At 45.1% G+C, this 12,498-nt stretch overlaps 1 protein-coding gene across 2 annotated transcripts in view; it reads left to right on the top strand.

Moving 5' to 3' along the window:
* LOC149323087 (3',5'-cyclic-AMP phosphodiesterase 4B-like) overlaps positions 1–12,498 on the top strand; it is a 144,401-nt gene that overhangs the window by 32,014 nt on the left and 99,889 nt on the right. The window contains exon 1 of one of the 2 annotated variants that reach the window (XM_089487127.1): positions 1,659–1,885. The exons of the other annotated variant lie outside the window; for it this stretch is intronic. Coding sequence (XP_089343253.1) covers positions 1,761–1,885 — 125 coding nt within the window. The 5' untranslated portion in view covers positions 1,659–1,760. Of the gene's footprint in view, positions 1–1,658; positions 1,886–12,498 lie in introns of those variants that run through there. 2 annotated transcript variants of the gene reach the window in all.

Here is a 12,498-nt window from a genome sequence, read left to right as displayed (position 1 = left end):
GACCCCTTTGGGGGTCGAACGACCCTTTCACGGGGGTCACCTAAGACCATCGGAAAATACATATTTGCATGTAGCAATGCAAATTATTTTATGGTTGGGGGTCACCACAACATGAGGTACTGTATTAAAGGGTCGCAGCATTAGTAAGGTTGAGAACCACTGCTCTACAGACTTAACACAGCTGTATCTCTGAATTTTACAGTTCCCAGGATTCCCTAACATTGAGCCAGGGCAGTTAAAATGGGCTCAGACTGGATTATTTGTGCAGTGTGTTTTGGATCTGTGAGCCACTTTGAGTCCCAATTTTGGGGCAAAGCAGGAGGAGGAGAAGAATATTCCTTCTTCTATTCCTTGCCAGGCAATTATTTATTATTATTGTTATTATTAAAAATAATTAAATTTGGCTAGCAAGGAATAGGAACTCCCGAGGGAATAAATAGGAGCCACTGGACTCTTCCAGTTGTGCTTCCAAGCAGAAGTGGAGGAAGCAGATTATAGACTGACTGTGCAGCTGAGCCTGGACTGCAAGGGAAGGGATGGATGCCAGGGAAGGAACCTGAGTCCTTCTGCATGCTTCTCCAGAGCTAGGAAATGTTACTTTTTAAGACTACAGCTCCCAGAATCCTTCCTACCAGCACAGCCAGTGGCAGGACTAAGAAGCATGGATTTTCATTTATATCACTGTTTTGAGGTTTTCTTGGGTCATGGCCTCCATTTTTCTTGCATGCCCTCCATTTGGTGGTTCCTTGTCCTCCTTGGTGGTGAGGAGGACATCCAGTCCCCCTGTGTGAAGTGAATTTCTATTTCTAGTGTTGAGCTTTTATTGGGTCATGTCTTCCATTTTTTTCCCTTGAAGGTCCTCCATTTGGCGATGCCGTAAGACTTCGGGTCACCCTGCATGGAATGAATTATTTCTGTGAGCGTTTTGAGCTTATCTTGGGTCACATCCTCCATTTGGTGGGGCCTTGTCCTCCTTTTTGTTCAGGAGGACCTGTGTGAAATGAATTCCTATTTCTATGAATGTTTTGAGCTTTTATTGGGTCACGTTCTCCACTTTTGCAGTGCCTTGACCTCCTTGTTGGTCAGGGGGACCTCTGGTCACCTTGGGTTTGAAGTGAATTTTCTATTTCTATGAGCTTTTCTTGGGTCACGTCCTCCGTTTGGTGGGACCTTGTCTTCCTTGTTGGTCAGGAGGACCTGTGCGAAGTGAATGCCTGTTTCTGTGAGCTTTTCTGGGGCCTTGTCTTCTCCAGGGTTGCAATGCCTTGCTCCTCACCTTTGGTGGCAAGGAGAAACACCTGGTCCCCCTGTGTGAACAGTGAAGTAATCCATATGTAGGAGCCTTGTTTGGCTTTTCCTGGGGTCCTTCCCTCCCTGCTTTAATGGAGAGTTCCTGGATGGCAGAATGGGGTTGGACTAGATGGCCCTTGGGGTCTCTTCCAACTCTAGGATTCTATGAGGTTATTATGTTTCCAAGGGAGGCTGGGACTCCTCCTCTTGCAAACTCCAGAGCCAGGCTTTGCAGCTGGCATCCCTTCCTCCTCCTCCTCCTCTTCTCCATCCCTCCCTTTCTCCTCCTCCTCCTCCTCCTCTTTTGCTTCTCCTCCTCCCCCTCCTTTCTTCCATGTGCAGCAGTGAGAGAAAGAGGTGCTGCTCAACTCAGGGGCTGGGGAGCCAGGCTTTTCCTGGGCAAGGGAAGGGAAGGGGGGCTGCCTGTTGCAGTTGCTGCTGGATGCCTGGCTCCTCTCCCGGACTCTTTGATGCCAGCCAAGGCCTTCGTGGCGCCTCGCTTCCTCGGGCTCCTGGCCGCCACCGAGAGGGAGATGCACTTCTCCTTCAGTGAGGAGGACATCAAGCGCCACCGGCTCCTGGCCAAGTCGGTTAGGTGGGTACTACTACTGCTGCTCAGCCTGTCCTCCTTTTCCCGGACTTGTCCTCCAACACGCCACTCCCACCCTTGCAGCCCAGGAGGAGTCTCTTCAGGGCACCTTCTTCTTCTTCTGCCCCATGCTCTCCCAGGTGGGCTTCTCTTCTCTTTGGAGCATCACCCAGGAGCATGGCTTGTCCTATAGAGAGAGAGCACGCTTTGGAGCTTTTCTGGGCTCCTGTCCATCTCTTCCTTTTTTTGGATGTCCTCTGTTTTGCAGTGCCTGGTCCTCCTTGGTGATTAGCAGGACATCTGGTCACTCTGGAGGAAGTGGATTTCTATTTCTAGGAGTAGTTTTAGCTTTTATGTTGGAATTGTCTTCCATTTTTATTGCCTGCCCTCTATTTTGCGGCGCCTGGTCCTCCTTGGTGTCTACGAGGATATCTGGTCGCCCTGTGTGAAGTGAATTAATATTTTTAGGAGTGTTTTGAGCTCTTGTTGGGGATTGTCCTCCATTTTTCTTGAAGGGCCTCCATTTGGCAGTGCCTGGTCGTCCATGTTAGTTAGGAGTCACAGTCTCTCAGCCTCAGAGGATGGCCATGGCAAATCTCCTCTGAAGACACTTGCCCATAAAAGCCCATGATAGAGTTGCCTTGGTGTTGTGTGCCTTCAAGTCATTACTTAGTTATGGCAACTATAAGGTGAACCTATTTATGGTGGGGGTTTTTTGCCAAGTTTCTTCAAGAGGGGGTCTGCCATGGACATCTCTGAGGCTGAGAGAGTGTGACTTGCCCATGGTCACCCAGTGGGTTTTCATGGCTGAGTGGGGATTTGAACCCTGGTCCCCAGAGTCATAGTCCAACACTCAAACCACAACACCACCACCATGCTGGCTCTCTTTGCTTTAGGGTCTCCATAGCCTCATTCCCACTACCTTTTAAACTGGATTGCAAATCGGTTTGAACCAGTTTAAATTACCCTGGGTCACACTTGAACCAAATCACTGAAATGATTTCTGAGAGGGGGGCCACGCACTAGACCCATTTAACCCACATCTTTTTGGTGCTGATTTTTTCTGTCTTTTTGGATAAATGGATTCCGCGCAAGTGTGAACCAGATGAGGATCAGAATCGATTTAAATTTGCCCATTGGCCAGCTGGAGCAAGTCCATTTTGAATCAATTGATTAGTCAATGTGAACCACAAGTGGGTTATTTTATTTTTATTTTTTTTGCAGCAAGAAAATGCGATTGGGGTAAATGTGGTGTGAACCATACTCCATCAATTCGAATCGCAAAGTGATTTATTTGTAAGTGGGAATGCGACCCATAACTCAGAAACTACTTAAAGGCACACAGCAACAAACAAATCCCTGGCTGCAGCCAATTGGCTTCCTTCCTCAGCGGACCAGAAAGACCCAAGTCTTCAGTTTTCTCCATCTGTGTGAAGGTTCCCCCATCCCCAACTTTATACATCATTCATAAATTCTTCACTGTGTGGCAAAGGTTCCCCCTCAACCACTTTTGGTCAAGCCTAGGAATGGCCATGAAACCCACTGGGTGACTTGGGGCACATCATACACTCTCAGCCTCAGGGGAAGGTAATGACAAACTACCTCTGAACAAATTTTGCTAAGAAAACCCCATGGATACGCTCATCTTAGAGTCACCATAAGTTGGAAATGACTTGAAGGCATGCAGCATTCATGCAGGAGTGACCAGGAGATGTGGGTGGCACCTTTCTTACCCAGTATTTTCCATAACGAAAGTGGCCAGAGAGGCTCCCAGGATGTGCCTGTCCAGATGGCTGCAGTTTCTCAGCACCCACGAAAAGTTTCCCAGAGTTGTCATAACTCAGATCCACCCATGCACACACCCCCACAGCCGGTAATATTGCAGTGGATCATGGTGTGTGTGTGAATGTGTGTGCATCTCTACAACCTCTGGCTGTATCTTGACAGCCATAAAATTTCTCCAGGGATTGTTGTGACCCAAAGGGCTCGGTGTGTGACGTTGGCCAGAAATTGGAGCGCACCTGCCGGCTTGTGAATAGCTTCCTCAGCTCCCTAGATAATATTGTTACTCTAGATGACGCTTGGTGCCACTTCTGCAGTCAAAAGCCACACTCCTTGCCTAGGGTGCATTATCTATTTGTGGGTTGTTTTATTGTGCATTGTTTTTCTAAGGGCACTGTTTGCTGTCCAGTGTATTGAAGGGCATGGCGAGGGAGGGCAGAGAGGGATGGGAATTAAATGCAATAAATCTATTCTGTCCTGGGGCTTTTTCTTGTTACACGGTTACATTGATATGGTTCTACTTGAACTGCCATGGCAACGTCCCATGGAATCCTGGGATTGGGAACTTAGGGAAGGGGTCTTTAAAAAGCCTCAACCTGGGAGTTCTTCCTCTGGTTTGTCATTGTTGTTGTTGTGTGGCTTCAAGTCGTTTCTGATTTATGGCAACCCAAAGGCATCCCCTATCATGGGATTTTTCCTTAGTAAAATTTCAGAGGAGGTTTGCCTTGGCTTCCCCTGGGACTGAGAGAGTGTGACATGCCCTAGGTCACTCAGTGAGTTTCATGGCTGAGCTGGGAATCGAATCCAGTTCTCCAGAGTTGGTAGTCCAACACTCAAACCACTACACCATGCTGTGCCTGTGATTAAACTCCAAACCTCAAGATACCATAGGATGCTGCAGCCATGGCAGTTAAAGCAGCATCATACTGCAATAACTGTGGAGTGAAAGAGCTCCCCCCTAGCCAAAAGTTTTACATGCCCCGTGGTTTGTTGTTATGTGCCTTCAAGTTGTTTTCCGACTTACGGTAACCCTCAGGTATTCACCTATCTTGGGGCTTTCTTGGCAAGTTCTTCAGAGAGGGTTTGCCATGGCCATCACCTGAGGCAGAGAGAGTGACTTGGCCAAGGTCACCCAGTGGGTTTCCATGGCCAAGTGGGGATTTAAACTCTGGTCTCCCAGAGCCCAACACTGAAACTATTACACCATGCTTGCTCTCCCTGTGGTGCCTTTTGGAGCTGCCCTCTCATGCAGATTTTGATGCTACCAAACCAGGATTTATTTGGAAAAGTCCCTTTTGTCATTCTGGCCCTGCTGTACCCAGAGCCTTTCTGCTGCATGATTTCTTTCACTGTGCCCAGTTGGATAGGCAGGGATCTGGATTTTTGTGGGCAGAAGGAGGGAGGATGGGGGACATCTGTCTGTGCTTGCGTCTGTTTCTGGTTTTGATCTTGCTCTGAGAGGCGCCACCCTTTTCCTGCATGCGTGTTGGGCAGGAAATCTCCAGGCCAAGTGCCAAGGGGGAGGAGGGTCTGCCTGGCACTGCCTTCCTTGAGATTTGCCTGTTTCTGAATGCCATAAAGCAAATTCCAAGTTGCATCGATCTGCTTAGTCCTGGAGGCAGCGTGGTTTATACTGCCTCCCTCCCACCCTCCCTTTACAGCTTTAGAAATATTGTGAGGGAATATTGGTGCCTCCGTAGTTTCTCATTGTAAAAGTTCCTTCTCGGTCTTAGCTACTGACTGCCTTGTGTGAAAATCTAGTTTAGGGACCTTCAAGTAATGCATCATGGTTGACGTGAAAGTGTTGGCATAATTTTTGCACAAGGGCTGCTGCATGATATGGAGCATAAAGATAAGCAGCTCTTATTTGGGGGGCAGGGTCATGCTAGGGCAGAGAACAGGAGCAGAGCTACTGCAGCTGGCTTTTCCAGGCAGTGCCGCAAAGGCTGAGAATTAAATGGTCAGGAAGGCCATGGTGAGAGTGTCAGGTTCTAGTTGTGGTCTGGTAGATGAGAGAGACAAATTTTAGATTGTGCCGCAACCATGGACTTGCTGGGTGGTCTTTGTGAGCAAGCCATCATTTCTGAGCATCAGTTTTCCATCTGCAAATGCAAAACATTAGAAGCCTGTTGTACAGAATAAAGAGAAATGAATTTGTACTTTGAGAGTACAAAAAAGCTATAGGTTTTATGTATTAATAAGAATACTCACACTCTTACAGATACAGTGTTTTTAAAAGAAAGGTTTCACTCTATATTGGTTTGATGCTGTGTGCCTTCAAGTCATTTCTGATTATATCATGGGGTTTTCTTGGCAAGATTTGTTCAGAGTAGGTTTGCCATTGCCTTTCCTTGAGGCTGAGATCATGTGACTTACCCAGGGTCACCCAGTGGGTTTCACAGCCATGCTGGGAATTGAACCATAGCCATTCTAGATTGGAGATGTGGAACTTGTGGCCCTCCAGATGTTGTTACATTATTCATATCTTGGGACTCAAGGTGGATTATAAAATACTCAGACCAATGGAGATTAAAATACGTATGAAAAGGATTGATAAATATATGCTTCTTGTTGTTGTTGTTTTGTTGTGTGCGCCTTCTTGTAATTTCTGATGTATGGCAACCTTATCACAGGTCTTATGGTAACCCTATCATGGCGTTTCTTGGAAAGATTTTTTTCCCCCAGAGGTTTGCCATTGCCTTCATTTAAGGCTGAAATAATGGGACTTAACTCAACATCACATAGTAGGTTTCTGTGGCTGAGCAAGGATTCAGACCCTGGCTTCCCAGATTCCTAGTCCAGCATTCAAACTATTGCACCACATTGGTTCTTTTAGCTACATATATGTCTGTGTGTGCCTGTGTCTTCAAGTCACCTGTTGACTTAAGGCAGTCCCATGAACTTCATAGAGTTTCTTTAGGCAAGGAATACTCAGAGGTAGTTTGCCACTTCCTTCCTCTGAAATACAGCCTGCAGCACCTGGTATTCATTGGGGGGTTACCCATACACATAGTAACCAAGGCTGACTTTGCTTGACTTCCAGGATCTGACAAGATCTGGTTCCTTAGGGTATTTAGCCCCTCTGTGGATATGTATGTATATATACATTGTTTTGTTGTTAAGTTTCCCTCAGTTGGCCCTGACTCATGGTGACTCTGTGGATGAGATATCTCCAAGATCCCCTGTCCTCCACTGCTTTGCTCAGGTCCTGCAAATTCATACCTGTAACCTCTCTGATTGAATCTATCCATCTGACATGCCATCTTCCTCTCATTTTGCTGCTCTCTACCTCCCCTAGCATTATATTTATTTTCTATTTAGTCATGTGATCCAAGTATGACACCCTCAGTTTCATCATCTTGACTTTTAGGGAGAGTTCAGGCTTGATCTGTTCTAGGACCCATTTGTTTGTCTTCTTGGTCATTCACAGTATCCTCAGCACTCTTCTCCAGCACCACATCTCAAATGAAATGAGTTGATTTTCTTTCTGTGGGCTTTCTTCACTGTCAAGCTCTCACATCCCTACATGGTGATTGGGAATACAATGGCTAGGATGATTCTAACTTTAGTGCATAGTTGTCTATCTTTGAACTTTAGGATCTTTTCTATTTCTTTCTAGTTGCTCTTCCCATTCCTGGCCTCCTCCTTATTTCTTGACTGCAGTCTTCTTACTGATCAGTGTTTAGTTCAAGATATGGGAAGTCTTTTACTATTTCGATTTCTTCATTATCTATATAGAATTAAAACTGTATAATAAAAATTCCTTACAAGACAGATGATAAAATCCAGCAAGAGAGAACACCATTACAAGCCCATTGTAATCAATCCTTTAAAAAGCCTGCCCAAATAGAAAGGTTTTTACTTGCTGGAAGAAGGACAGCGAGGAGGGACCCATCCTAGCTTTCTGGGGAGAGGATTCCAAAGCCTAGGACCAGCCACCAAGAAGGCTCTCTCCCTTGTTCTCATCATCAGGTTGCTGGACTGAAATTCCTAACATCTCTACCTGCTATGTTAGCTAGGGATGATAGGAGCTACAGTCCAATAATATCTGCAGGGCTTTACTTTCCTCACTCCGATCTAGAACTATGTGGCTGTGGAGAGAAAACTATCCCCTCCTCTGACACTCTCTTGAAATATTTTAATTGGTTACGTTTCAATTAAGAGACCAAGCGTGATGTACTGCTTTGAGCATTGAAGACCACGGTCCAGTTTCTTGCTCAGCTATGGAAACCCACTGGATGACCTTGGGCATGCTGCATGCTCTCAGGCCCAGAAAACCTCATGATAGGTTTGCCTTATGATCATCAAGTTGGAGATAACTTGAAAGCACACCACAATGTTTAATTAACCCTTTCTTTTATTACACCACTTTGAGATACCATTTTAAGTGATGCATGAATAGATTAAGGAAATAAAAGTGAAATAACCCTTTCCCCTACATCTGAATGGCAAAGCTGTATTCCAATAACAGAAAGCACTGTGGTGAGGGAGGCAGTAGAGATCCAAGAGTACTTTATGGTGCCCCTAGGAAAGCAGGAGGAGTCACTCAACAGGCAAGGTGTAATAATAAACCTCATGTGATCTCCCTCCAAAAAGAAATATGCAGTTGAGGGAGCACTCTCACAGCTTTCACCCATGCCTTGGTACCAGTGCCAGTAGTCCGTTTCTGCACTCTCAGGAAATTTAGAATTTCCTCTTCCCCAAATGTCTGCTCATCATTTGCTGAGCAACATTCAACAGCACAACTCAAACAGCCAAGAGGTCAGCCAGATAGGGTTCTCTTAATACAGTATTTTGATCTTTAGACTGTCATTTCTTCTTCCTTCTCTCCATGATTTTCTCTATGGCCTGGACAGCCAACAGATAGGTACTTAGTGGTGCCCCTTGGAGGTAAGGAGGGTCACCTGACAGGCAAGGTACATGTTAAGTTAGTATGTAGAGGTCTTGTAGCACCTTTGAGAGTAACTGAAATAAAGAAGTTGGTAGCATGAGCTTTTGTAGACTTTAGTCTTTTCCTCAGATGCATACAGTGGCATGGAAAGCAGGGAAGAATGTATATATGCCATTGGTATGTGAGAATGTCAACTTCCATATACATTGGCCAGTTCACAATGTCAAATTTGAATGAAGAGGCAAGACCAGTTTGGCATTGGAAACTAGCCTGTAGGTAAGAGAATAGATGAGTGGTCTACGAAAGCTCATGCTGCCAACTTCTTTCTTTCAGTTAGTCTCAAAGGTGCTACAAGATTTCTCTATGTACTGATTCTACAGACTAACATGACTATATCTTTGAATTCTAACTACCGTATATGTTAGGCTGTAGAATTCAAAGATATAGCCATGTTAGTTGGTAGAATCAGTACTTAGAGAAATCTTGTAGCACCTTTGAGATTAACTGAAAGAAAGAAATTGGCAGCATGAGCTTTCATAGACTTCTGAGGAAGTATCTGAAGTCTATGAAAGCTCATGCTGCCAATTTCTTTCTTTCAGTTAGTCTCAAAGGTGCTACAAGATCTCTCAGTATATAAATTGTCATTCTTCTAAAATGACTGACAGCACAGCTACAAAAGGGCAAGACAAGGATGCAGAAGAACCCCTAGGATTCTTGATGCCCCAGGTGAATGCCTAAATTTGCTTCTGTGACTGGCAGTCATGGGCCAATCCACTGGGAGAGGCTCTCCTTAGACTGCTTTGTGTTCTCTCAGATCCAGATTGGCCTAATCCCTCATGCAGAGCTTGAAAAAATTAATATTTTTGGACATTAGAGCCCAGCATCTGTAAGTCTGCATCGTCCACAAGGAACTGTTTCAAGATCGTATCTGTGGGTAGGTCTTCCTTATAGCTCAAGGATGCTGCTGGCATAAGATGAAGGGTTAAAGGACAGGGATGAAAATATGTGATCTTCCAGCTGTTGTGGGATTTAAAACCCTTTAAATCATAGCTTAAAGGGATGCCGGGAGTTGGAGTCCAGCAGCATCTGGAGGCTGCATAATTCACATTCCTGGGTTAAGGCAAACTCCAGTTCCAGTAATGGGGAATGCATTAATGGTCAGTCAGTGCCCCACCAGAAAGACTGGCTTCCTCTCCTGCATTATAAAACCTGTCTGTCATCACAGAAAAATGGCTTGGCTTTCTTATTGCATTGCATGGCAGGGTATTATTGCCTCCCATCCTGCTCTGAAAAGAAGAGAAAACAGCTGTAAAGCAACAGCTATGCTTGGAAGTAAGTCCCTTTGAACTCCATGGGAGTGGAGTCTGAGTAAATGTGCTTGGAATTGAGCTATGAAAGCAATGATGAAATAGATGAGACAGTTACCCTCAGGATTTCCCCCTCTCCAAAAAATGCATCCCCAACCTAGATTTGAGTTACTGGAGTAGGTCTCCTGTCGCCTTTCCCTCCCCCCCTTCCCAGCAGTTCTGCTTGGCTGCTACCTGCCCGTTCAGTGGGAGTTGTCATTGCTTAGTCTGGCAGAGAAGAGAAATGTCAAGTGGGGAACCAGAGAAGAGGAGCTATATTTAAGTTCCTGGGGAAACAGCTTGATGTCCCAGTCTTTGGCGCTTCTCATTTTCTTGAGCCAGCTGGGTTATTTCCTAAGCCAAAGTACCTTTGCTGTTTCTCATTTTTCTGGATTCCTTTATTGTCTGTACCCTTACTGGAGTTGTTCCAAGTTTCTTCTTAGGTCTAAGGGTATGGGACTGACTCAGGGACTGGTCAGTGCTTGGCTGCAGATGTGGGAAAAGGCTGCAGGGTGACTGTCCCCATTTGCTCCTGCCTGACCCCTGGTGTAGGCGAGCAAGTGGGTCCTTGACGTCCCAGCCGGCCGTGAATGGAGCTGAGATCCCACTTGGACGATGCCCAAGAGAACTCATGACGCACTCAGCTGTAGCTGCCGAATTCTCTACGGTATCCCATTAATAGGCAGGCCTGTATCCAGAAATCTTGCAAAGGTCAGGCTTAAGCGTACATTGCAGGCAATGGGGCATTGTAAGCCAATGTGGAAATTTAAAACCAGGTCATTGAGGTGCTGAGCGATTGTGCAGAGCTGAAAGTGGCATACAAGAGAGACACACTTCCTATTGGGTTTCAAGCACCTTTTTAATTCTTTTTGGCCACCTTGTTGCCTCCAGTCAAACTGATTTCATATCACTTTATTAGGAATGACAGTGGGACAAGAATTCACATTATAAACAGAGGTCTTTCCTTTGAAACCTCCCTTCAAGCAATCTTGAAAATATCTGTTTTTTGTCTTCATCTGTAATTTGTTAAATAATGCTGAGACTTCTTTTTTTTTTTTTTGGGGGGGGGGGGAAGGGTTTCCTAAGTAGTTAGTACAGTGAGCCCTCTTTATCCATGGATTTTTTAATCCACAGATTCAAACATTCATGGCTTGAAAATATTTTTTAAAGTATAAATTTCAAATAATAAACTTTGATTTTCCATTTTATTTATTTTCTTTTTCTGTTATATTTAATGGGACTTGAGCATCCATAGATTCTGTTATTCATAGGGAGTACTGGAACTATACCCTAGCGGATAACAAGGGCCCACTGTATACCACAGTATTGTTGCAATCTTCACTGGAGACACTGCAAGATGGACTTGCTGAGCAATTGATCAAAGGCCTGGCTTTATGTCTACTTCCTTTTGTTTTTTCATAAATAAAAAACTACCAAGTTCATTTTTTCTTCTTCTTAAAGATGAAAATGCAAGAGAAAGGGACTGAAATATTGCTCATAGTGTGTGTTTGTGTGTTGTATGCCTTCAAGTCATTTCTGACTTATGGCGACCCTATCATGGGGTTTTCTTGGCAAGGTTTTTTTTAGAGGAGGATTGCCATTGCCTTCCCTGAGGCTGAAAGTAGGTGACTTGACCAAGGTTACCCAGTGGGTTTTATGGCCAAGCTGGGAATCGAACCCTGGTCTCCAGAGTCATAGTCCAACCCTCAAACCACTACACCACATTGGCTCACAGTGGCATCCCCTTTTAAAAAACTAGAGAGTTTATTTCTTCTTAAAGATGAATATTCAAGCAGAAGGGACTGAAATATTGCTCACAGTGGCAGCCCACTGTCCCTCTCAAGTCCCACTGTGACGATAGCTTTGGATAATGTTACAAGCTGCAATTGCTCTTTTTGTGCCAGGATTATTTTTCTGTGCTGCCCAAAAGGAGCCATAGCATTGCATGTGGAAGATAACTTTTCCCAATGCCATTTGGATTACAGTATAATTGTTATACAGGTGTGAAGTCAGTGGACCAGTGGTCTGACCTGGTGCAGAGCAGTTTTGTGTGGATATTTACCTTGCAATGATATTTAGCAGTGCATTTTAGGAGGACATGCCTCAGAGCTCAGTGGTAGGAGTCAGGTCACATGCTTTGCCTCCCAAAGTACTTGGTTTAATCTATTGCAGTGATGGTGAACCTTTTAGAGTCTGAGTGCCCAAACTGCAACCCAAAACCCACTTATTTATCGCAAAGTGCCATGTCCCTTTGGCTTTCTAGTAACAAACTCTGGCAAACTCTGCTGGGGCGACGGCACATGTGCCCATAGAGAGGGCTCTGAGTGCCACCTCTGGCATGTGTGCCATAGGTTTGCCATCACTGAACTATTGTATCTCTGTCTGGTAGCAGAGCTGGAAAAGATCCCCATCTGTACACAGACAGCATTCACCTCTCAAAAGCCTTCGATCTTTTCATATCTAGAATTAGTTGCCCAGGCTAGCCGGGGAAGGGGGATTTGGGCGTTTTAGGCTAAGAAAGCACCATTTCTAGGTTTTGTTCAAAACTGTGTGTGTGTGTGTTTTTATGTGTATGTGTATCTTCAGATCACCTGTTGACC

Source organism: Sceloporus occidentalis, unplaced genomic scaffold (genome assembly GCF_023333645.1).
Source record: "Sceloporus occidentalis isolate IW3139 unplaced genomic scaffold, rSceOcc1.0.p SCAF_1, whole genome shotgun sequence".
NCBI lineage: Eukaryota > Metazoa > Chordata > Lepidosauria > Squamata > Phrynosomatidae > Sceloporus > Sceloporus occidentalis.
The sequence above is the reverse complement of the archived record's forward strand: the minus strand, read 5'-3'. Positions and strand labels throughout refer to the sequence as shown.